The 21,486-nt window shown below is 40.4% G+C and overlaps 3 protein-coding genes across 7 annotated transcripts in view; 1 reads left to right on the forward strand and 2 right to left on the reverse strand.

Annotated features, from left to right (window-relative positions):
- On the reverse strand, nt 1-12,229 carry SASS6 (SAS-6 centriolar assembly protein). The gene is made up of 17 exons (XM_005482044.4): nt 12,102-12,229; nt 11,096-11,156; nt 9,438-9,517; nt 8,192-8,296; nt 7,725-7,896; nt 6,750-6,827; nt 5,669-5,788; nt 5,389-5,580; nt 4,989-5,183; nt 4,567-4,656; nt 4,295-4,474; nt 3,619-3,700; nt 3,166-3,275; nt 2,229-2,351; nt 1,791-1,879; nt 1,277-1,368; nt 1-1,187 (listed from the first exon to the last, which is right to left on the reverse strand). Exons 1-17 carry the CDS (start codon nt 12,167-12,169, stop codon nt 1,099-1,101), a joined length of 1,926 nt encoding a protein of 641 aa, XP_005482101.2. The 5' UTR covers nt 12,170-12,229; the 3' UTR covers nt 1-1,098.
- Nucleotides 12,201-17,750, forward strand: TRMT13 (tRNA methyltransferase 13 homolog). 2 transcript variants are annotated; one of them, XM_026790481.2, is made up of 11 exons: nt 12,201-12,386; nt 12,677-12,723; nt 12,802-12,868; nt 13,645-13,707; nt 13,843-13,912; nt 14,335-14,441; nt 14,739-14,906; nt 15,195-15,267; nt 15,930-16,004; nt 16,850-17,264; nt 17,555-17,750. In XM_026790481.2, the coding sequence occupies exons 1-11, from the start codon at nt 12,201-12,203 to the stop codon at nt 17,748-17,750; spliced, it is 1,467 nt and encodes a 488-aa protein (XP_026646282.2). The 2 variants fall into 2 exon arrangements, with proteins under 2 accessions (XP_026646282.2, XP_005482098.3); XM_005482041.4 differs by having other exon boundaries at nt 12,201-12,362.
- LRRC39 (leucine rich repeat containing 39) overlaps nt 15,576-21,486 on the reverse strand; it is a 13,638-nt gene continuing 7,727 nt past the window's right edge. For 3 of the 4 annotated variants that reach the window (XM_074546167.1, XM_074546166.1, XM_026790484.2), the window contains exons 6-9: nt 20,795-20,940; nt 20,272-20,424; nt 19,102-19,241; nt 15,576-18,088 (exon numbers count right to left, since the gene is read on the reverse strand). In XM_074546167.1, coding sequence (XP_074402268.1) covers nt 18,033-18,088; nt 19,102-19,241; nt 20,272-20,424; nt 20,795-20,940 — 495 coding nt within the window. In that variant the 3' untranslated portion in view covers nt 15,576-18,032. The remainder of the gene's footprint in view (nt 18,089-19,101; nt 19,242-20,271; nt 20,425-20,794; nt 20,941-21,486) is intronic. The other variant, XR_012581373.1, reaches the window with a different exon arrangement.

Raw genomic sequence — 21,486 nt, forward strand, 5'->3', positions numbered from 1 at the left:
TTTTGATAAAAACCATTTAATATTTCCATTAAAATGTACACATGACAAAACCAGACACCATACATTAACACGGTTCTAATTTATAAACAAATGTACACATTTCACACAGCAAAACAAACCACTGAAATGTACAATCCTCTGGGTGCACCTGAGTAACTAAGGTAAAAGGAATGAAGTATCTTTACCAATAGGAATGGGCATTGTAAGGGTACTCTGCCTGGCATAGGTCCATGCATGCTCCTTCTGCAGGGGACACCAAGTCCCAAGGGTTATCCCAGCATCTGAACCCAGACAGCAGAACAAGCTACAGAGATGTAAGAGTACCTAAAATTTCTGTATAGTCTTACAAGTTGTTAAAAGTATGATTTATAAAAATTAAATAACTTTAAGATGTTGATACTTGTCAACAGTTAACTATTCGGCTACTTCACCTTTTGTTTTATGCATGGTGGCCTGTGGAATGTAATAGTGAGAGATTAACAGAAAAGTTAGGGGAACCAAGACTGAGAATTTTAAGTTTTAATTTTCTACCTTCAGTGAAATAATTTAGATTTTATAGTATGAGATTATTTGTAAGTCTGTATGCAATTCAAATAAGCTGGTTCCAAAATTAAGCAAGTTTTTAAAACTAAACTTTTGGGGAAGATTAGTGAGGCAGTCATGCCCCCATATGAGCTTGACCATTACTAAAATGGACAGCATAGCACAGTTCTGTGCTCCATTCTCTGAAAGGAGTCAAGAAATACAAATTCAGGTCATTGTTCTCGCTCAGGGAATGTACATTGCACCTGTTTTTTATAAAAAAGAGCACTTTGGTGAGTTTTTAGGAGGATTTACAGGGTCAACAATATACGATGAAAATTCTGCACAGCCCTGGTGAGGTCAGTGTTGTTCCCACTAAGGCTCCTTAAGGCTTTATCTTCCTCTCCTCAGGCTCAAGCACCCTGAAGCATCATCCAAATCAGTCAAGATCCCTTCCTCAAAGAAAACGGGCTCATAAAATTATGTCAGTTCACGCTGATACTTTACTAACACACTATTGCAGGACATTTAAAAATCCCCCAATGGTTAAGAGAACTCTTACTGTAAGAACCCTGTCTATGATCCAGGAAAATAGGCCGAGGCAGGTGTCCCAGCAGCTCTGGGCAATGGCTGTGCTTTGGCTGGCAAGTAGGGCCTCAGGTACTCTGCAGAACAGCACAGGACACTGCATTGAACCATGGCTGTCACTGCCCTCCAGGCACATCTCAAACACCACCTTCTGTTTCCAACTTACCCGAGTTAAGCGTGTTCTGACTGAGCCCTCGTAAAGGAATGCTGTCATCTTTTTTCTTTAAATACTTTGAGTCCAGGCCCAGCTGCTCACCACTAGAAATAGAAAGGCAAATTAAAATTTAAGACAAGTGCAGTTTGTTATCAGTGCATTATAACAAGGGCAGCTACAGACTTGGTCAGGAAAACCTCCACTAGAAGTGCAACTACTGCGTTTCACCACCCACTGAGTAGGTTAAGAACAGCCTAGAACTAATGTTTTTCAGTGACCAAGCACCTGATGGCTTAGATCTGTCAGCAGGAGCAACACTGAGCTGCTGTTCCTTGGGCCCCACTCCTGCAAGCACAGCTCTTCCTTTGCTTCCAACAAAAAATTGGTGAGCATGGTAATGAAGAAAGGTCGATCACAGAACCAGGCTAATACTAGAACCTTTAGTCAGCTCCAAACACAGCAAGCTGACAAAGGGCTTTATAAACTGAAATAACAAAAATACTAAAGAGCAGTAGCTGACACTCACTTCTCCTTGTTTGCTGCATGGCCAGCTGCAGGCACTGTGTGAGCATCCGAACACCGAGTGGCTTTCAAAAGCTGTGAGTTCAACTGCACCTGCAGAGACAAAGAGTGCAGGTTAAGAGTTACTCCAGATCTGAGTTCCCTCTCCCAAGGGCATTCACAGAGCCAAATTCCCAGAAATTCCTGTTTCTACACCTCACTGGCCCTGCTGTGCAGCAAAGCCTTGAGAAACAGCCTAAAGACAAGCATCAGCTATGAATAACAGGCAAAATGCTCAAGGCAGAGAGCCTAAGAGTAAATACAGTAAATAGCACTTTGAGAAATAGTCAAGATGTTGTGCTTTGATACCTCATACAATTTAAATAAAATTTTATATTAAATAAATAATAAATAAATACAATTTAATACATTCTTAAGCAAACAAAAAAGTTGAAGTGCCTACCTTTGATACTGGACATTGGGAATTTCCATTTTTGCTGTGTATTGGTTCCAGAAAGTTCTGGAAGGCATAGAGGGGCGAAATGGGATGACTGAGTCCTGAGCTCTGAAAGGATGGTCGGTCAGGCTGCAAAACAAATAGAAACTCATCCATAAATGAGAAACATAATTTTACAAGTAATTGTAGAGATTAAAAATTCCAAAATTAACAACTAACTGCCATTACAAAGCCAACACTTATGTGAGTCTTCTGATGGGAAGAAAACATCATTTTTCCAAGCTTCACACACTTAAGGAAAACCTAACTTTAAAAAAGTTAGATGTGGTAAGCACTCTCAGCTAGTAATAAGCTACACACCCTGTCACTGATGAAAGCAATTAATGTATCCAGCTACAAACCCAGTCCTCTCGGTATGAACAAGCAGCTCATCAATTCCTGTTGTCACTGTGACAGCAGAGCTCTGCACAACACAGGCTGAGAAGCAGCAAGTCACACTGTTCAGCAATGACTGCAGGCTGCATTCCTTAGCCCCTGACTGTGCTGTTTCTAAAAATCATTAGTTAGAGTACTGAAATAGTACACTCTGGGTTTTAACCTTTACAAAGAGAATTAGTAACTTAACCTCTCGACACAGAAAAGCCTTTTCTTTTTTTTTGCCTTCACTCTGCACTTCATCTTTTCCAAACTAATTCTGTTATTGCCTTGTGTATTTTGTGTAAACAAGAGCTTAGAAGATTCTCACCTACAAGGCCCAGGGCATCAAGAAGCACCCAACAGAGCTTTAGATTGTCAAAAAACAAACACACAAAGCCAAACCTCACCCACCCAAAACCATAAGGCCAGAAGAAGATGAAAGCACTTTATTTTTCCTCTTTGAAGGCCCTGCATTTTAGCAACTGACACCCACCTCACCAGGCTGTTATTTACAGCTCTGCCTTACCATGCTGAGAGGTGAAACAGCAGCCCTCCCACCAGCATGGGCACTGGCAGGGCTGTCCAGCTTCTTTGCCATCTGAACTTCACTCAGCTGTCTGTTCAGCCACGTGATAACTGCAAAGAGGAAGAAAAAGCTCAAGTCCATTTGCTCCATTTACAAGCTGAAATGGCCCCTAGGCCTGGGTGGTTTTCCTCCCTAGTACCAAGCACAGCCATTTGTTGAAGGTCCCTCTCCCCTTCAGGCCTCAGAGCCCGTACCCCACAGCCCCAGGCATCAGCCCCAAGGGAATCCCTACGAGCAGCTCTTGGCTATTGCACAGCCAGAGGCTTGTTTTCCACACATGACAATCATGGCAGCTCTTCACAAAAACCCCCAAAACTGCTCCTATCAGTTTCAGTACCAGTGAGATCACTGGGTCATTTTTACAGAGGGAGAAATCAAGCTGTACAAACCTACCATTTTCATTGGTTTTCAGCAACTGCTTACTTTCTTCAAGTTTTTGTATTGTATTTTCCAGCTGCTCTTGTAGCTTGCAAACCTGTAATTGCCATAATAATTGTAACACTATCAGGAGTGTTATAGTACTACTGTTATACTACAAGCTACAATCAACAACAAAAAAAGCATTTATGAAGTTATTCTGAAATTAAAGAAGTTTGAACTCAAAGCAACATGGTAATTCTTTTAAAGGAAGCCCTACTTTCAGCTAGGATTTTGACAAGGTGACAGACAGAATCCTTTTTTACCTTTATTTTTCAGTGAGTAAATAGTGCAAGGAGTCTAAACAGGGGAATGTCCTGTTTAATGGAAGAAAAAGGTTCACTCTGTCCTTGTTCTTATTCCCTTCACCAGCTTACACATCAATGTGCCTCCTAAAGGGTGCTGATTCATCCATTACATTGCTTTGTTCTCTTCACATACTTTTGGTTGCCTTCCATATAAATGGATGGCTTTTACAAATCAGGTTAACATTAAAAATTCTGAAAGTTGCTGACACATTTAAATAAATATGTTAATAAGCAAAAGAGTATATTGTATTGCATGGAAAGATTTCAGACCTTATTTCTGTAAGCAAGTCAAACCCCAGAGTCCATACAACAGCATTTCCAGCACAAGGGTAACCCATCAGTACCTCCTGCTCCTTCACGCGGAGGGACTGTCCCATCTCCTGCGATTCCCTCTGCTCCTTCTGAAGTTTCTCTTCTTTTTCTGCCAATAGTTTTTCTTGCTGAATTGTTACTGTATTTTTCAATTTCAATTTACTCATTAGAGTTTTCAAATCTCCTTGTAATTTCTTGATAATTTCATTAGCCTATTAAAAAAAACCCAAGCCATGTATTACAAAAAGAAACACCTAATAATAAGGGAGATGTTGCACAAGGGAAGTGCCACGTTCAAACAAACCTTAAGGAGCTCAGCTGACAGCGATTTAATTGTTGTCTCGAGTTTTTCAATATGCCTGTGTTTTTCCTCTGTACTCTCTTCCAGGATCACCTTGAAAAGAATGTTACAAAATACATTAAGGCTGTGATCCGCATTGTTTATGATTTCATATAGATTTAATTGTTCATAATTCTTTGAGTACTGTCCTTACAAGGAACCAGCCAGTGCTTTTCAGTCAAATCTTAGAGGATCTGGATTACCCAAAATCCCATAAACTATTACTCTAGTACCACAGGATTAAATTTGAACCCAGTATACTTTTGATGCTATAAATTAGGATCTGAACTACGTTTGAAAGCTGACTGGCTGTATTCATAAGAACTGGTCAGCAGCTATTCTATGGAAAGCACAATTAGGAAGGTTAAACAAATTAATGAAGAAACCTTTTGCTCCTGTGTTGCATCTAGGACTTCTTTTGTTCTGGTGACAAGCTGATCTTTGTCTTTGATCTCTTGTTCCAAGACAGCAACTCGTGTCTGCAGCTGATTAATGAGTTTCTCTTTTTCATGACATTCAGCATCCAGAGTTGTGTTCTCCCGGCGCAGGGACAGCACCTCCTGCTTCGCTCTTTGACATTCCTAAATGTTGGGAAGGAAGTGAATTTTATTCTTCAAGAAAACCTGTAACAGTAATTTAAACAGACATATTTAAATAGTAAGCATAATATGGAATAAAGAGGAAATAAATGAAGTTAATATGCTGTATTCCCTGTGACGTGCCCAGGCCGGCACTGTTAATGCTCCAGCAGTAGTAAGTTTAATTTTGGATATTGGGAAGCCGTACATCTTCTAATCCAGAAAGTTTTGCTTTCAGTTCTCTGACTGTGGAGTCTCCTTTGTATCTCCTCTCTGTTAGGTCTTTATTGATGACCTCGAGTTCTGAGAGCCTGTTCTGCAACTGCTGAATACTTTTCTGATGCAAATTTTCCAATTCCTTTTTCTGTTGTTCATGCTGTTGTTGGTACTGAGTTTGTGCCTGTGAGAGGCAAAGAAAAGAAGCAGTTACTCGATGACTCTGACTATTCCCACACAAGAACCTTGTTCATTCTTTCCAGCTGTTGTACCTGGAGAGCTCTTTCCTTCTCACTTGTCAGCTCCTGGGAGTGTTTGTTGCTCAGAGCTGTAGTGTAGGATGTCCATTCATTTTTCAGTTTCTCAAGTTCCCGGCTCTTCTCTGACAAGCTCTGTTTCAGTTTGACAAAGCACATAAAGTTTAAAAATGTAAGCACTTCAGCCAATACTGACTGTTTACTGTTACTTACTAATAGGACATGGAATTATTTTTAAAAAAGTCTAAATTTCAGCACCAGATGCTGAAATATGTTAATTTTGTAACCAGGAAAAGTAAGGCACTGAGGAGCTGAAGAGCACTGTTCTAATGCTTAAATAATCTTAATTTCCAATTGCATTTTTTCCCAACCACTATTCAAGAGTGAAAAAACAGCCTGCTGATGCCCTCTATCCTTGTAACACAGAGCAGTCAGGGGTTAAAGCAGGGGGAAAAAAACCTAAGATCTTCAGTGGCATCTTTTCCTTTTTTTATTTGTAAATCTGCATCCCAATTCAGCAAATACATTCCAGAAACTCAAACTGAAGCTGCAGACATGAGGCAAAGAAATATTCCATTCCAAAAATAATTCTTAACAGTTTTAATGGAATTGTTCTGTTTCATTATGGTCAAAAAAGTCACCTTGATAAGTGCAGAATCTGTCCCAAATCATTCTCCTAAATACAGAATTACTATGCTGACTGCAAAAACCAAAATGGAGTAATTAAAGTCCAAGACTTCCAACTTATTTACTGCAGTTTCATAACTTTCCAAATAAAACAATTTCCAATGATTCATGGAGTATATGAAATATATTTATCTTCACATGACCATGTATTTAGTATTCAATTTGTGTGTGCACACACAGACCTCTGCACAAAATAAAATTCTGCCTGAGTAGTGCAAGAGCTCAATTTAATGGTTAATTCAGCTGCAGGCTTTCCACTCTCTAGAAGAGCTCCAGTAGAATGTTCTCTTCACTCAGCCTCAAATCAATTCTCTTGGCTAGGTAGTGGCAAACCAACCAGCCAACAAAAAGGGACATTTTCCAGAAATCAAAAAAGCTGCAACACACAAAAGTTAAACATTTATGTTACCTGTTGAGTGTAGCTCAGTTGCCTGGTAAGATCCTCTTCAGTTCTCCTAAGCTTTTCTTCCAACATCATTTTATCCTCCTATGAACAAATTGACATCAAGTCAAATCCTGAGCTCCCAAAGCAGAAGTAGCACTTAGCTCCCACTCACTCAGCACAGCCTGCCTAAGCACCAGATACTCACTGTATTTGTGAAAAGAGCACCTTGTTAATTGTCATACTGAATAAGATATAATTAGTAAATTCAAAAGAAAAGGTATCAGCCCACAATGTAAAAACCCCAAATTAAATTCTTACCAAATTTAAACCAGGAAATAGTATCTTATTTACAAGATATGTTTACAAAGGAGTTACCCAAACAAGAGATCAGCTGAAATGCTGTAAATCTATGTTATTAAATTGGCTTATTAAGTGCCTGGAAACATGACAGCACAACAGGAGAGACAAATCCCAGGCTATGAAACTGAAACAGACAACAGTCAAACGATGAGACCTTTAATTTCCCACCAACTCAAACCTAGCATGCTACCAAACTGCATCAACATGCCAATTTCATTGGCTTTTTAGAGCTGTTAGTCCTTGGCAGCCCAGCAAGGCTCACAATTCCAGCAGCCTGTGCTCTCCCTCAGCCAAGAGCAGAAGAGAGCCTGAAGGCTGCAGTGGGTGCTGCAGCTGCTCTGCCACCAGCACAGGCAGTGAGCAGGGCACTGCAGCAGCTGCCCTGTGTGTACAGCACCTCCCTCAAATGGCACTGCCTGCCTGCAAATGCATTTTCACTGCAGGGGATGGCAATGAAACAATTCAGATTTTACAGCATGCACCCAAGTAGCTGCATGCAATTACATATTTGGGCTAAAAGGAAAAAGAAACCAGAGCACACAACTTGGTACATACTTCTGAATGACTCAGAATGAAAAAAAATGCTTAAGTACACACAGCATTGAGGCTTAGTGCAGTTACAATAAACTTTCATTTTACCTTAAGGCATTTCAAACAGTTGGCTAAAAACTTCTTTATTTCTGCATCAGTTCCTGGCAGGAATTTTAGAGAGAGATGGGTAAGGTGTTTGAAAGGGTTGGTCTCCACTACATTTAGACAGACAGGTGTGTGATCTAGAGCAGGTGCTGAAGAAACTAACTGCAGCAAAAACCTAGGGAAAAAACAAGATAATCAAATGTTTAGCATTTTTTTTTCCCTGAAACTACCTGTAGATCCTAATCTATTTCCCAATAAAATACACTTTATATGTGCAGTAAAAGGCTGTCCAGTTTTTGCTCAAGAAAGAATTCTCCTCCAAAGACTCAGGTTTTGCCACATCCACCAAGACATTCAGGTCAGGGCAGGTCAGATTATCCTTTTCTACTGACTCAGTCTGAGTGACTGAGAGGTGTTTTAAGAACTCAACAGGTGCACACAGAGTAACGTGGCACACACTTGTGACCTACCTTGGGATATCTTTGTTCTGCTCCTGAATGCATTGCTGAAGCAAATCTATAAATTTCTGTGGGAAAGCAGAGAAGTCCACCAAGAGACCTTGCTGGGATTTCAAACTACAGAACAGACAGGAAAAAAATGTTAATGATACAGAGAACTGTAATTTATTTCCTATATTTTGTTCACAACATTATAAAGAACCAATTCTGATCATTAAGTTTACTAGCATGTCTTTTTCAACCAGAAATGTGCACATATGTGCACATATCACAAAATCACAGAAGTGCTCAGGCTGGAAGGGACCAGAGTGGGTCAGAGTGGTTCAGACCTCCCTGCCTGAACAGGGGCATCCTGGAGCACATCTTGGATAACAATGCCCAGAGGACACTTCTGGCCACAAGGGCTCTTCCAAGGGGGCTGCACTAATTAAAAACCAGAAGCTGCTGTGGAGAACAAACATGTTCCTTTGAGCAGGCATCACCCCCACGGCACAGTGTGGAGCAGGGATTGGACAGGCACAGGGAACAAGCACAGCACAAGGAGGGAGCCTCAGCCATTCCCTCGATCCCCCCTCGTGCACAGACACAGCAAACCCACACAGACACCCCCAGTGCACGCACAGAGCTGTGCCCCCTGCACACACTGCCTTGCTTTTGCCTTTGGACCCACACTGATCACACCTCCTTTTGAAAACAACACCAAAGCCACCCCCCCACCAAAACCCCTAACAAACAAAAAGAACCACACCAAAAAAACCACAACAAAACAAAGCAGAAATAAAATAAATAAATACCCAAAGAAAGCAGAAAACTGAACTGTTCATCTGTTCGTGCCTGGAATCCAAATTTGATGATTTGCTCAAATTCTGAGCAAGTAAATGAGACCCAACAGTACAATTCTGCAAGAAACTCCTAAGATACAGGTACAGGTCTGTAAAACCATGTCCATGCAAACAGACTTTCTTCTTGTAATCATTGCCTGAACTAGTTCACACACAACAGTCCGTAAGAAGCAGTCAGGATAAACAGAAGATACCAGCAGTACTCCTCTGTGTAAGCTGAGCTGGTCACCCCCTGAACCTGGCTGTTGCACCCACAGCTCAGAGAACAATACTGGCAAAACACTGACAAAACTCCACAAATGAAAACTGCCAAAACCTGAACTCTGACACAGACCACTCTAAGTTAAAAAATATTCCCTTTTTCTTTTATGCCTTTTAGAAATGTTTCACAGAGAAAGTACTGTCATTCCACTTACCTTTGAAAATCTTCCTCTGATATGACAAGGTTATAAAGGAAAAAAGGATCAGTATCATCAGTCAATCGAACAGCTAAGTCCTGGAAAGATGCACATTTAAATAAGATTAAAATACTATAACTATTTTAAACCAGCACTGCAAACAGTATTGAATGCTTTTCACTGTTTAGTAAAAAATACAAGAGAATTGTAGCAACTGATTCAGAACATGTAAAACATTACCCTTTAACACAACTTCAAATGTTACAGCAGGAAAAAAAGGAAAACTCTTTCATAAAACAAAACCAAGTCAAAACCATAAACTTTGAGCAGCAAAGGTTTTGAAATTCATTATGTATCCATAATTTTTCAGAGAAAAAGCTATTTGCTCCTTTTTCCCCTCATGAAGTAAGTGCAGCACTAGCAGTCCACTGTCATGCTTTACTAATACATCCCTCCCATAACTGGAAGCCTTTCAGAGCACTCTGCTCCTGAAGTTTATGGAACCACCAGCTGCTTTTATACACTGGAATACAGAGCTCTGCAGATTGGATACAGCTGAATCCAGGGATCCCATAGGGCAAACTGCAGGATTATGCTGCTTAGCTTTGAAACAGACACTCATTTTTCTCTGGAGCCTCCACAGTGTTTTGGAAAAGCAGCCCTCTCCAGAAGCCTTAAGGCTGGAACTGCAGGGATGGGGTTATTCAGTTTTGGGCTCAGGCAGCTGCTCCCTGGAACAAGGCTTGCCCCTGGGGCAGGGATATTCCCCAGCAGAGGTACAAAAGTAAAGCAGAAACCGGTCAGCTGCTCCAACACAATGAACTGTGACACAGCACTGTACACACAGAACTGAAACTTTATTCAGTAATTCAGGTGCCAGAAACACCAGCAACTCTCAGGTGGAGATGCATAAACAAACGGAGGGATTTACACACACAGACAGCTAAAATCAGTGCTACCCAAGCCAGCTGGGGGGATTGATGGGTGGATAAAATGCCTGCTCAGGCTGATGCCCCGTTCGCTGATTAGCACTGGAAGTTCCCCTTTACACTGAGCACTCCCTGACGGACTCCACTGCATTTCCAGTTCCCAGCCTGCAGCTCAGCACACCCCTCTAACTGAGCTGCTTCTGCTCAGAGGGAAGCACCACCGTCACTGCACAATCTGACCAAAACCTGCTCTGCTCCTGAACAAACTCATCTCTACTCAACAACACCATAACCAACCTTAACATCATGCTGCGGGGTGAACACTTTAGTGACAAACCAGACATACAACAGAAGAGATGACAAAGTCCCCAGTAGTGGTCTCATTGTGATTTTCCCTCAGAAAGATTTTTTTTTTTTAATCCCAATTTAGAACCTTGAACCAAAGGTACTCCTAAACTCTAACTCATGTTCCCTTGAGCATCTCTAAACACTTTCAATATGCAAGCTTGCTAAGACCCATCAACAGCCAAACTTAAACAGAGGGCTAAAAAAGGCTGGGGGAATGGCAGGAAAGGGTGGAAAAACACAATACCAAACCAACTAAGTTGCTCAAAAAATTGTATAAAAAATAAAGTAAGGTCAACCGGCAAACACTAAAATTCCACTTTGATTTTCCTTTTTCTACTTCCATAAAATGAAATTCAGATAATACCTAATGAATGACAGAAATATGATTAATTTACAAACCTTTTTATGAACAGGATTAGAAATTGACAGTAGTTCAATATTCACTCGAACATTTAATTTCCTGTGTACAAAAATATGAAACTCAGTAACAAATCAAGAAAACATTCTCCAAATAATATGTGTTCACAGCTGCATTAAAGGAATCAACGACATCACAAAAATAAAAATTTTGGCAGAAACATTAAGTTTCCACTGATGCCTACACTTAAAATATATGAGTTTCAGTCACTGCAGCTCCTCAGTCAGAGCTGGGTTTTTTGCTGCTTGCAACAGACTTTAAATAGCAAGGCAGAAGTTTTGAAACTTTGTCCAGAAACTAGAACTTTTGTAAAGGCCTGTTGAAATTTATTAACGATTGCTCAAATTAATAATTTATACAGTGCTATCTTGTCTTCAATGATTTCTTATCGAGTACTAAGTCACCTATATCACCACGCACACCACAGACATCAGTCTTTCCGTGCCTTCTCACACTGCCCAGCCCCAGCAGGACCCACAGTGCCGAAATTCATCCTATTTTGAAGGGACGCTTCACATACAGAATATCAGGGCTTTCCCAGGCACCACCGCCTCGCACAGGTGGCTCAGGCCGCGGCTCCCTGGGCCGCGGGGCGCGGAGGAGGAGCGGCGCCTCAGGAGGCCGCGGAGCGCCGGGCCAGCGGCGGGTACGGCGGGGGAGCGGCGGGAGACGCCAACGGCCCCGGCCCTCGGGTCGCCTCAGCCACGGGCACAGCGGCGCTTCCACCGAGCCACTGCGAGCTCGCTCGCTGCCGGCTTCCCGCCGGCTTCACTCCCTTGGCGAGGCGCCCACGGTGACTACCCGGCCCTCGCCGGCTGCCCCAGGCATCGCCAGACCAGTCCCCCCCTCACCCCGCGGGTGCCCGCAGCAACCCTAAAGCGCAGCACCCGCCCAGCGGCGCTGAGAGCAGGCAGGAGGAAAACGCCTGTGGCTCGCAGCCCCTCTGAGGAGCACAAAGAAGCTCCTGCACAGCCGGTCCGCACTCACCGCTCCTCGCAGCCGCAGCCCCGCACTCGCACCGACACCGCCCGGTCGAAGATCCGCTCCGCCGCCATCTTGCTCCCGCCCGCGGGGAGGGGCCTCAAGATGGCGGCGCAGGGGCCGCCGGGAGTGGTGATGGCGATGGCGGCGCCCGAGCCGCAGCCGGAGCCGGGGCGCTGCGCTCACTTCGTGCTGAGGAAGAAACGCTTCTGCCGGATGATCCCCGCGCCCGGCAGGCGCTTCTGCGGGGAGCACGGGCACGAGGAGGTGCAGGGACCCCTCTCGGGCCGGGTGGGTGGGCGGGCTCGGGGTGGCCCCGCTGTCTTGGCACGGCTGGAGAGGCAGCGCCTGTGCTTCCCTCGAGCCTCGGTGTGCCGGGCACTCGCCCCAGCCCAGCACTTGCATTAGGGGTTTATTCGTTTAGGATCCAGTCAAATATTAAGTTCTCGTCTCCGTTTCTCCGTACCGGTTAACTCATTTATTCTAAATAGATGTTTTATGAAGCTGATGCCCCTCAACAGCTTCTTTAAAACGCAACACTGAATGCATGCTGAAGTGTTTTCTAAAACTTTTCTAACTAGGAACAAAATGACAGAAAAAGAATTCCGTGCCCTCTTGATCCAAAACAGTGAGTATATGTAAATGCTTTTCCCGTTCTTTGTCAGTATTCACATGATACTTACTTTTCTCTCCATTTTGCTTTTAGCACTGTATATGAAGACCAACTACAAAAGCATTTAAAAAAATGCAACTCAAGAGAGAAGCCAAAGCCTGTAAGTGCAGTGTGATTTCAGCACTTCCTCTCGGATTTAAGACCTTAAACATTACAGTCCTGCAGAGAAATGTCTGTGCTGACAGCAGGTGTAGCAAAGCACTGCTGTGAGGCAGGATGGAAGCTCTTATAAGCACTTGCTGGAATGCATCTCACGTTCCAGTCCCCTCATATTCTCTGCCCTTCTCACTGTAATTTCGTACACTTTTTCAGTTCCTGGTTACAAATAAAAATGTTGAATTCATTTTTCTCAGAAACACGTGCAGGGAGGAGGCTCTTCCAATGCCATTCATTTCAGAGGCTGGGGGAGAGGCTGTCCTGGGCAAGCAGAACCTGCAGAGAAGCTCTGGGTGTCCCAGCCAGCTGCCCACTGCAGCCAGGCTGGCAGGGAGCCACTGAGAGCTTGGCTGACAGCTGCTGAGGGGAGCAACAGCACATGTGTTTAAAATGCTCTTTCAAGAAAGCAGAGGATGGCTTCTTTATTGCCTGCCTTGCTGCCTTATTAGAATTGCACCTTTATATTCCCTGGGAAACCTGAAAATGGTCTCTGGAATCTGTCTAGTAAGCCCTGACTGCTTAACTCTTATGAGCATGTTTAGTCTTGTAAAACTGTGTCAGAGTAATTTCTGACTGAGATTCAGGATCAGACTATAGGAAGGAAAATTACTTGGAAAATCTTTGCAGTGGATTCCTATTGCTACATACCTTACCATAAGAACACTGAAGAATTTAGCTATTTGCTTCCTGGTAATTAACTGAATCAATTTTTTTTTTAAGGTCTATTTTGTTCAAGATATTAATGCTGGTTTAAAAGATGTCTCAGAAATACCAGAAAAACAAGTGAGTACATTATTTGGTTTTAGGTTCAGTTCTTACATTGCATGTTGCAATTTATGACTTTTACAAGTCATAAATTTTACAAAGATACAAAAAATTTCAAAGGTCTCATTGGTGTCACTTTCTTTCCCTAAAAAGGTTCCTCTATCTTCTCTATCTATTGAAGAGCTGCAGAATTTAATTACCAGGTTGAAAAAAGCAAGTAATGGTGAGCTTAATACTAAATATAAGTTGATTTAAATTGAATTGATTAAATATTTCATTGTTATTTTTGTTGTTAGATACCTGTAAAAATATGAGATAGCTGTCATAAAACACATCTGAAATAATTATCAGGCAGACCTCCAATAGCTAAATTTTTCTCCGAAAAGTAAACTAGATTAAAAGAATGATGAAACTCCAATCTGTGTTCCCTTCCTTTTGTTTTTCTTTTTTTTTTCTCACTCAGATGTCACTACAGATAACAATACAGCTCTGTTGAAACATATGATGGTAGCTTTACACTCCCAGCAGACTGTTTTGTTAGTGCTACAAACTGAGCTCTTGTCACAATTGTAATAATGTGGGAAACAAACTGGGAACCCTTGGAAACTCAAAAGCTGTACCTAAAAGTTTTGCATTTGCCTCCAGGCCTGGAACTCCATCTTAAGGAACAAATACTGTCCCACCAGGCTTTACAAGAAGCCTTAAGTGACCCGAAAAATGGGGAATCTGCTTTCAAACACCTGAAACAACAGGTTTGTTCTGATTTACTAATGACTATAGAGAAGTTTGGACATGGAATTGTGCTGCTGTAAATTTGAGAGACTGGGTGCATAAATCCAGTTGCTTCCCACAAAGGAAATCTGATACAGTAAAACAGAAGATATAATCCCTTTCCTCTGTACACACATCATCTTTTCCCTAATCCCTTACTGAAAGCAAGGCTTAAAAAAGTCTTCTGCTGTTTGGTGAAGAATAATTTTTCTATAAGGCATTACAAAACACAGGGTCTATATTTTCTTGGTTCACAAATAATCTTTTGATGTTTGTAGGCTTCTATTTTAGGTAACATGGAAAGATTGCATTTACTGGGTCCAGGAAGGTGTTTTGTTGAGTTTGGAGCTGGGAGAGGAAAGCTGTCTCATTGGGTTGATATTGCCTTAGAGAACGTTGAAAGTGTTCAGTTTTTGCTTGTGGAAAGGGCAACCACAAGATTCAAGGTAAGAGGATATTGTTCCATTAGTGAAGTATAATTTTTAAACCATTGCCATTGAAGCTGTTAGAATTCATTTTTTTATCCTCAGTGCATTTAAATTTTACAAGTTATACATTCCATACTTCACCAGTAGCAAATTTATTAGAAAAAAATCCTGACGTTTAATGTTGGAAATTCAAATGTTGACTTGACAAGAAAAAAGTCTGACTTTTTTTAAAATTCATTAATACCTGGAGCAAAATTATAGTTATTAGTGGCCAGCCCTATGCAATCTCTTGTTCTCTTTAAACAGGTGGATGGAAAACACAAAAGGAGAGATTCTATATTTGAGAGGCTTCAAGTAGACATTCAGCACTTATGTTTAAGTAAGTTCCTTCTTGGCCTGTGTTATTCTGAAGTAGAGGATTATTTTTAAATTTTGAATTGGGGTTCCAGTCAGTTTGTGTGTAACATGTTTAAGTGTTGGTTCTGAAGATTATTCTCAGTGGTTGCTTGGACATGTTGATGCTGTATGTATGCATACACGAATATACACCCAGGCATGTGTGAATATACATAGATACACATATATTTTAAATGGAGCTTTAAAGTTTTCTACTTTTTATACACACATAGGGCATCATTATATGTGAGAAAGTACCAAAGCAAATACATTTCAAAGGTTTTGTAGCACTTGCAGAATTAAACATGTTGCATTGTTTGTTTTATGTGTAGAATTAAACAAGTGATGCACCATCAATGCTACAGAATTTGTGGGAGCACCTTCAAAAAAAAAAGGAGATGCATTAATGTCATATTAACCTTTCATAGGCAGTAGAGAAAGGCTGAAATGGTTAAATGTGCTTCCCAGCCACTGCATCCTACTCTTTTAATTTGTCTTAACAAAATGTGCCAATTAATGTATTTTTAGTAGTGGCAAACATTGATTTCTAAGTGTGCTGAAATTATGTTATTCAGAAAAACCAGAGGTGCTGGAGTAGTTGTGGATTGGATGGAGGTTTGTTGGTTGTTTTTGTTTTCCCTCCAGATAAGGTCCCTATTTTGGAGAAGAAAAAACTACCAGTGGTAGGAATTGGGAAGCATTTGTGTGGTGCTGCAACAGGTATGAATTACAGATGTGTGAACTGCAGAAAGTCAGGAGGCACTGTCAGGACACACTCTGAATACACTGATCTTCCAAACTGTCCTTTTAAGCTGTTCTTGCCCTCTAAACCTTTTCTGGTGAACACAGTAATTATATTCTAAATATTTCTTGACTCCAGTGGAATAGTAAAAGGATACTTTAGGGAGAAGTGGAGTCCTTCTTGGCTTTAATAGACTAGAACAGCAAACAGTGTGTGGTGGCATGGGTCATGTATTTGAGATTACTTTTTTAGCACAGTTGCCTCTTCTTTAAAACAATTTTCTTTCTAAAATATTATTGCCAGTCTGAATGCCAAAACACAAATAAGATTGTGTTTCTCTCCTGATAACTTTAACCTAATACAGTTTTTCTAATGTTATATGGCTACTGTGTAGAGAAAGACATCTCAAATACGACACCTTTATAGGTAGTGTGACAAAGGTGACAGTTAAACATTTAAGAAGTACATGTGCATATTTAATAGACTGTGTCCTAGATATCAAACTTTTAGAGCAAATACTCATGTGTTTTACTGGGAGGAGATTCTCCTACAATATGCCAATTTTTTAACCAAACTATTTAAAATTTGCTTTTGCAGAACAAATATTTCAGAGGCTAAGCTCTTAGAAGCTCCAGAGAAACAACATTTAGGGTTTTCATGGTTTTTAGTTATTATTGAACTTGCTTTTTGGCTTAGTTTGTGATGTGTAATTTTATTTTTCTTTGTGAGAAACACATTCCCAACCATGATACAGCCTGTATAAATAATGCCATGGTACTTATGGATATTTTTTGTTGGGGGGGATATATTTGTTCATTCCCAGATCTTGCTTTGAGATGCTTGGTAGAAAGTTACACCACTTGCTGTGATGGAAAAGATGAAGAGCCTGCACCAAAACGCTGCAGGGCTGGTCAGACAGAGGTGGCTCCTCACAAATCAGCTGGTAATGAAAGCACCACAGAAGACCATAAGCCTGTAGCTGGAATTGTTATTGCTCTGTGTTGCCATCACAAGTGTGACTGGACACATTATGTAGGCAGAGAGTTCTTTAAATCAGTAGGACTGGGACCAGTAGAATTCCATTATTTTCAGAGAATGAGCAGTTGGGCCACTTGTGGCATGCAAGAAACCACAGGCAAAGCTTCTACAAGTGAAGACAGTGAAGATCAAACTAATGACACAGAAGAACATGAGCACACACTCAGCAGTACAGCAAGTGGTTCTGATACTTTACAAGGGTATGTACATTTTTTTCCTAGCAAATGGACTCCAGCAGAAAAGCTATGTATAGTGGCACATTAAATTGTTTTGTTTCCTCAAAAGGACTAATTTTGCAGAAACATTTCATTACTAAACTAATAGACATATTTTACTTTAAAAATATTTTCATGTACATACATTTCAAAATATTTCAACAGTCATGCTTACCTGACTGAAATGAACTTACAATGATTTCAGTAGTTTTTCTAAGCTTAACTATGAATGTTAATTACCAAAACTATTTCCTTCCCTCCTTTATGTGGAACAGGACACTGAGTGTTGAGGAGAGGAAGGAGCTGGGCTGCCTCTGCAAACGGCTGATTGATCACGGGCGGATTGAGTATCTACAACAGCAAGGGTACAAGGCTGCACTGCAGTATTACACAGAGGCTGCTGTGTCCTTGGAGAATGTCCTGTTGACAGCTGTCCCAAATCCTTCTGTGATACCAGAGCCAACTATATGACAGAAGATAGATTTGGAATTGGTAGGGGAAAAAAACAAACCCTATAAAACTCATCTGGGATTTTATAAAAACTATTTCATTTCTTACAAAAAGAAACCTTTATCATTTTTCCCGTACCCAAGAAAAGGTCTTATATTTTCCAGTTTTACTGGGAATTACAAATATTCATACCAATTCTCATCAATGGAAAAATAAAATCCCTAAGAATATTTGAAACCTGTTGTAGCCTCTTTGCTGTGATGAAGTGTACTTGATATTTTCTTCCATTCACAGTTACATTCCTTATTCATTAGGATTCATGACAGGAGGAGAACCAGAGGTACAACTTTCCACATTTCCTAAAAGACAATAGATTAAAATAAGTTGACATACTTTATTCTCACTTTGAAGTTCAGAATAGCTTTGTATTTCCTCTTAAAATATTTAAGTAGGCCTAGGTACTTTGATCAGCCTGTGCTGCTAGAGAATCTATTCAGAAAGAAAACTTATGTCTAAAGTGTCATCTTGGGATATTTTTGCTAATTTGATAATTCATTCATGAAATATTGATAAGAAAAAAAGCTGGCTTAGTGTTCTAAATCAAGAGCATTACATTCATTTTTTTAAGCCTTGACAAAGCACAGAATGAAGATCAGAGAGATCATTTTATATCTGCAGTGAAGTGCTTGCTACAAGTAACAGCTGCCAACTGAGTATCTGTTCCAAAGGGCTTATTTGGGTCTCTTACTGCAGCATAAAGCTGTTACCCCAGAGACAATGAACAGAAAATTTCTGTCATGTTTTTGAAATGGGATGAAACTGGGGGTGTTTGTTTAAGTGACTGTATTTTGTGTCAGGGAAAGCAAGTTGTGAGAAACATCTGTTTATCAGGTGTTGATAGTTCATTGCTAAAAGATGTACCTTGGGAACATAGACATTTCTCCCTTAATCTTCCTCTGGAGGTACCATCTGGACAACATCCAAAAATGGGAAAAGTTGAACTTCATGAATTAAAGAATGTTAGAAGACCTCCACTATGTAAACTGATTAAATTGCAGATATGAAAGTCATCAGCTTCTCTTTATCCATGGTGTAGGTAACTCAGGCATATTTATTACAGTGCTCCATGGTTCCAGTATGTTCCCACCAGAACCTGTGCTCTATGTTGGAGACCTACAGTCCCAATTCCTGTTAAAAGTGTCCCTGTCCTCAGTAAAAGCCTGTTTACAGATTTTTTTTGGAAAACATTACTCATTTATTAAGAAGGTTATTCATGTTTCATTTTTATACGTATCCTAGATTTTATTTATGCAGTTTCTCCCTCTCTTCCTCACTGTGCTGTGGAGAGATCAGAATTAATAAAAAGCCATACCTGTTTTTTTGAGTGATTCCTGGATATACATGTGCATGAAGTCAATGCCAAACATTTCCTGTTGCTGCTCCTCGTCTGTGTTCTCACACGGAGGGAGTGTTACCTCCAGCTCCAGTGGGTTGTCTCTGAAGTTGACAAATCTAGGAATTCACCAGAAAAGGTTAATCTTGCAGTAAGTTTTTTCCAGAGAAAATAATTCTTTTGAAACTGAATTAAGATTTCTCAAACACTATTTTAAGCAAAAGGAAATTAAGTTCTTGTTATACTAAAATCACCACTCTATCATTAGTATTAGGTAAGCTAAGAAGATGCTTTATAACAGTAACTGATTGTGGTGGGAAAAAACATTGTGGTCTTCATCATTTTGTCTTCAGTTTCTGACCCCACTGTCAGGTGTATTGAGCTTCCACAAACAGGTGAGTGAATGAGAACAGTGCAAGTGCTCCTCCCAGCTTTGCAAGGCAGAAGCCAGTCCTGTCTTTCTTTATTCCTGTTCCATCCTTGGGCCTATGCTTGTATATATTTAGTTAAGGAGCTTCTTCCAAAAGAGCTGAGGACAGGAATTGTCTTCCTGAGTTAGGCATGGTTTATGCAGACCAGCATTCTTTCTCTAAAACAGCCAGCATCCAGTAATCCAAATGAGAATGCTAACAACAGGAAAGTTTCTGTCACAGTACACTAAGGAGTAGCTCAAATTCTACCTATTAAGAATTTACATTTTTTTTTATTTTTTCATGTCAAGTACATGATAGTTTCATCTATGTCCTTAATAAATTTTGTTTAATTCTGAATGCTTGAATTCTCAATGGCAAGTTCTAGTTTTTGTCATTTTAATGCCTGCCACATTTTTCCACAAGCTCTTGCTTTTATAGAGTGATATCAAAGGGCAATTATAGTGGGAGGGCTACGAAATGAGAAAATTTATTATAGTCTACCTTCCATATGAGACTGTAACTATCATAATTTACATCTTTAAGTTTCACTACACAGAGCTTACTTCACCAGATCCTTAATTGTGAATCTGTGTAATTATGCTGATTTATTGCATCCATCTGTACAACTGTGAAATGCCTTTTCCTCTCCCTTAGTATCTGTTATCTACAACTCAAGGGGGACTTTAAAAAGTATTTTCTAGTTATTTTCATGCATATTACTGGTGCTTTTTCTTACCTCAGATTTGTCATGTCCTTCATACAAGCTGGAATATCCTTAAGTTTGTTGTTGCTAAGAACAAGAGTACTAAGATTTCTCATATTAGCAATGGTTTCTGGCAAAGAGTTTATTTCATTCCTTTGGAGCCATAAGGTGTGGAGGTTTTCCATTCTGAAAAATAGGCATTTGTGCAATAAATCAAGATTCATAGAATTATTCCTCTCAGTCATTACTATAAAGTTAATTTTTCAGCCACATAAAGGACTCATAGTGCAACAAGTCTCAAAGGAAACCCCACATGCAAGATAATCACCTCTGTTCAAAAATGTAATTGACAATACATATTTAACCTTATAGTTGATACTGAATTTATTGTTAATTGAATGAATTTTTCCAGCTTATCCAAACAGCACATTAGGGCTGATAAAATGTTGACTTTGGAGTGAGGTTAACATAAAAATTATCTTTAGAAGTAGTGTTTATTAATTAGAATTTCAGTACAGTGGAATTGAGACTAAGATGAGCTTTGAGCTGTATTTACCTGTCAATTGCATCAGGAAGCTCCTGGAGTTTGTTTCCCCCCATATCTAACCATTCTAGATTTGGCATGTTGAGGAGAGCTGAAGGGATGGCAGTAAACTGATTCATGCACAAATCTATGTGTGACAGCTTCTTTAAATCACTGAGCTGAAAAGAAGGGGAGATTTAATGCAACTTTGTTGAGCTGCTGCAGCAGTACAGCAGTAATCTACTGTAATCTAAGTGTTAAGAAACACTACAACACATTTTGAAGCTTGTAAACACAGAATGGTTTTGAGTTCCAATAGCTGATAGTACCTGACAATAACAGTTTTGCCTGGAAGGTAGATAGGTTGGGAACTGATAAGGCAGCAGAACTTTATTTCCCACCCAGTAGTGAGTGCCATAACTGCTGACTACAATGCAGATATGCCCCAAGCCTCAAGAAAAAGAATGTTAAAGACAGCCCTGTCCTTAGAATTTCATACTCAATGCAATAGGCCATTTTTTGTTATTCAAATATTTAGATTTTTATGTATCGAATTGCATGGACTGTGTTTTGGAATGAACCATGACACCTTCCATGCTGTGAAGGCTACTACATTCTAAAAATGCAGTCTAGTATCACAGCACCCAAGTCCTTTGGTGAATGATGCCTTCAGATGTTTTTGCAATGTTCAAGTGGTACAAAGATGTTTTCTAGCAGATCTGGTG

Source organism: Zonotrichia albicollis, chromosome 8, assembly GCF_047830755.1.
Source record: "Zonotrichia albicollis isolate bZonAlb1 chromosome 8, bZonAlb1.hap1, whole genome shotgun sequence".
Taxonomy (NCBI): Eukaryota; Metazoa; Chordata; class Aves; order Passeriformes; family Passerellidae; genus Zonotrichia; species Zonotrichia albicollis.

Excerpts from the sequence above, each read along its gene's own strand:
- SASS6 (XM_005482044.4), bottom strand. The coding sequence starts at position 12,169 with ATGGCGGCGGAGCGGATCTTCGACCGGGCGGTGTCGGTGCGAGTGCGG. Across the intron at positions 5,789-6,749 it reads AACTGAGCTACACTCAACAG|AGCTTGTCAGAGAAGAGCCG; the intron begins GTAACATAAATG and ends AAACTGAAACAG. Across the intron at positions 3,276-3,618 it reads GCTGAAAACCAATGAAAATG|TTATCACGTGGCTGAACAGA; the intron begins GTAGGTTTGTAC and ends TCCTCTTTGCAG.
- TRMT13 (XM_026790481.2), top strand. The coding sequence starts at position 12,201 with ATGGCGGCGCAGGGGCCGCCGGGAGTGGTGATGGCGATGGCGGCGCCC. Across the intron at positions 12,387-12,676 it reads AGGGACCCCTCTCGGGCCGG|GAACAAAATGACAGAAAAAG; the intron begins GTGGGTGGGCGG and ends TTTTCTAACTAG. Across the intron at positions 15,268-15,929 it reads CATTCAGCACTTATGTTTAA|ATAAGGTCCCTATTTTGGAG; the intron begins GTAAGTTCCTTC and ends TTTTCCCTCCAG.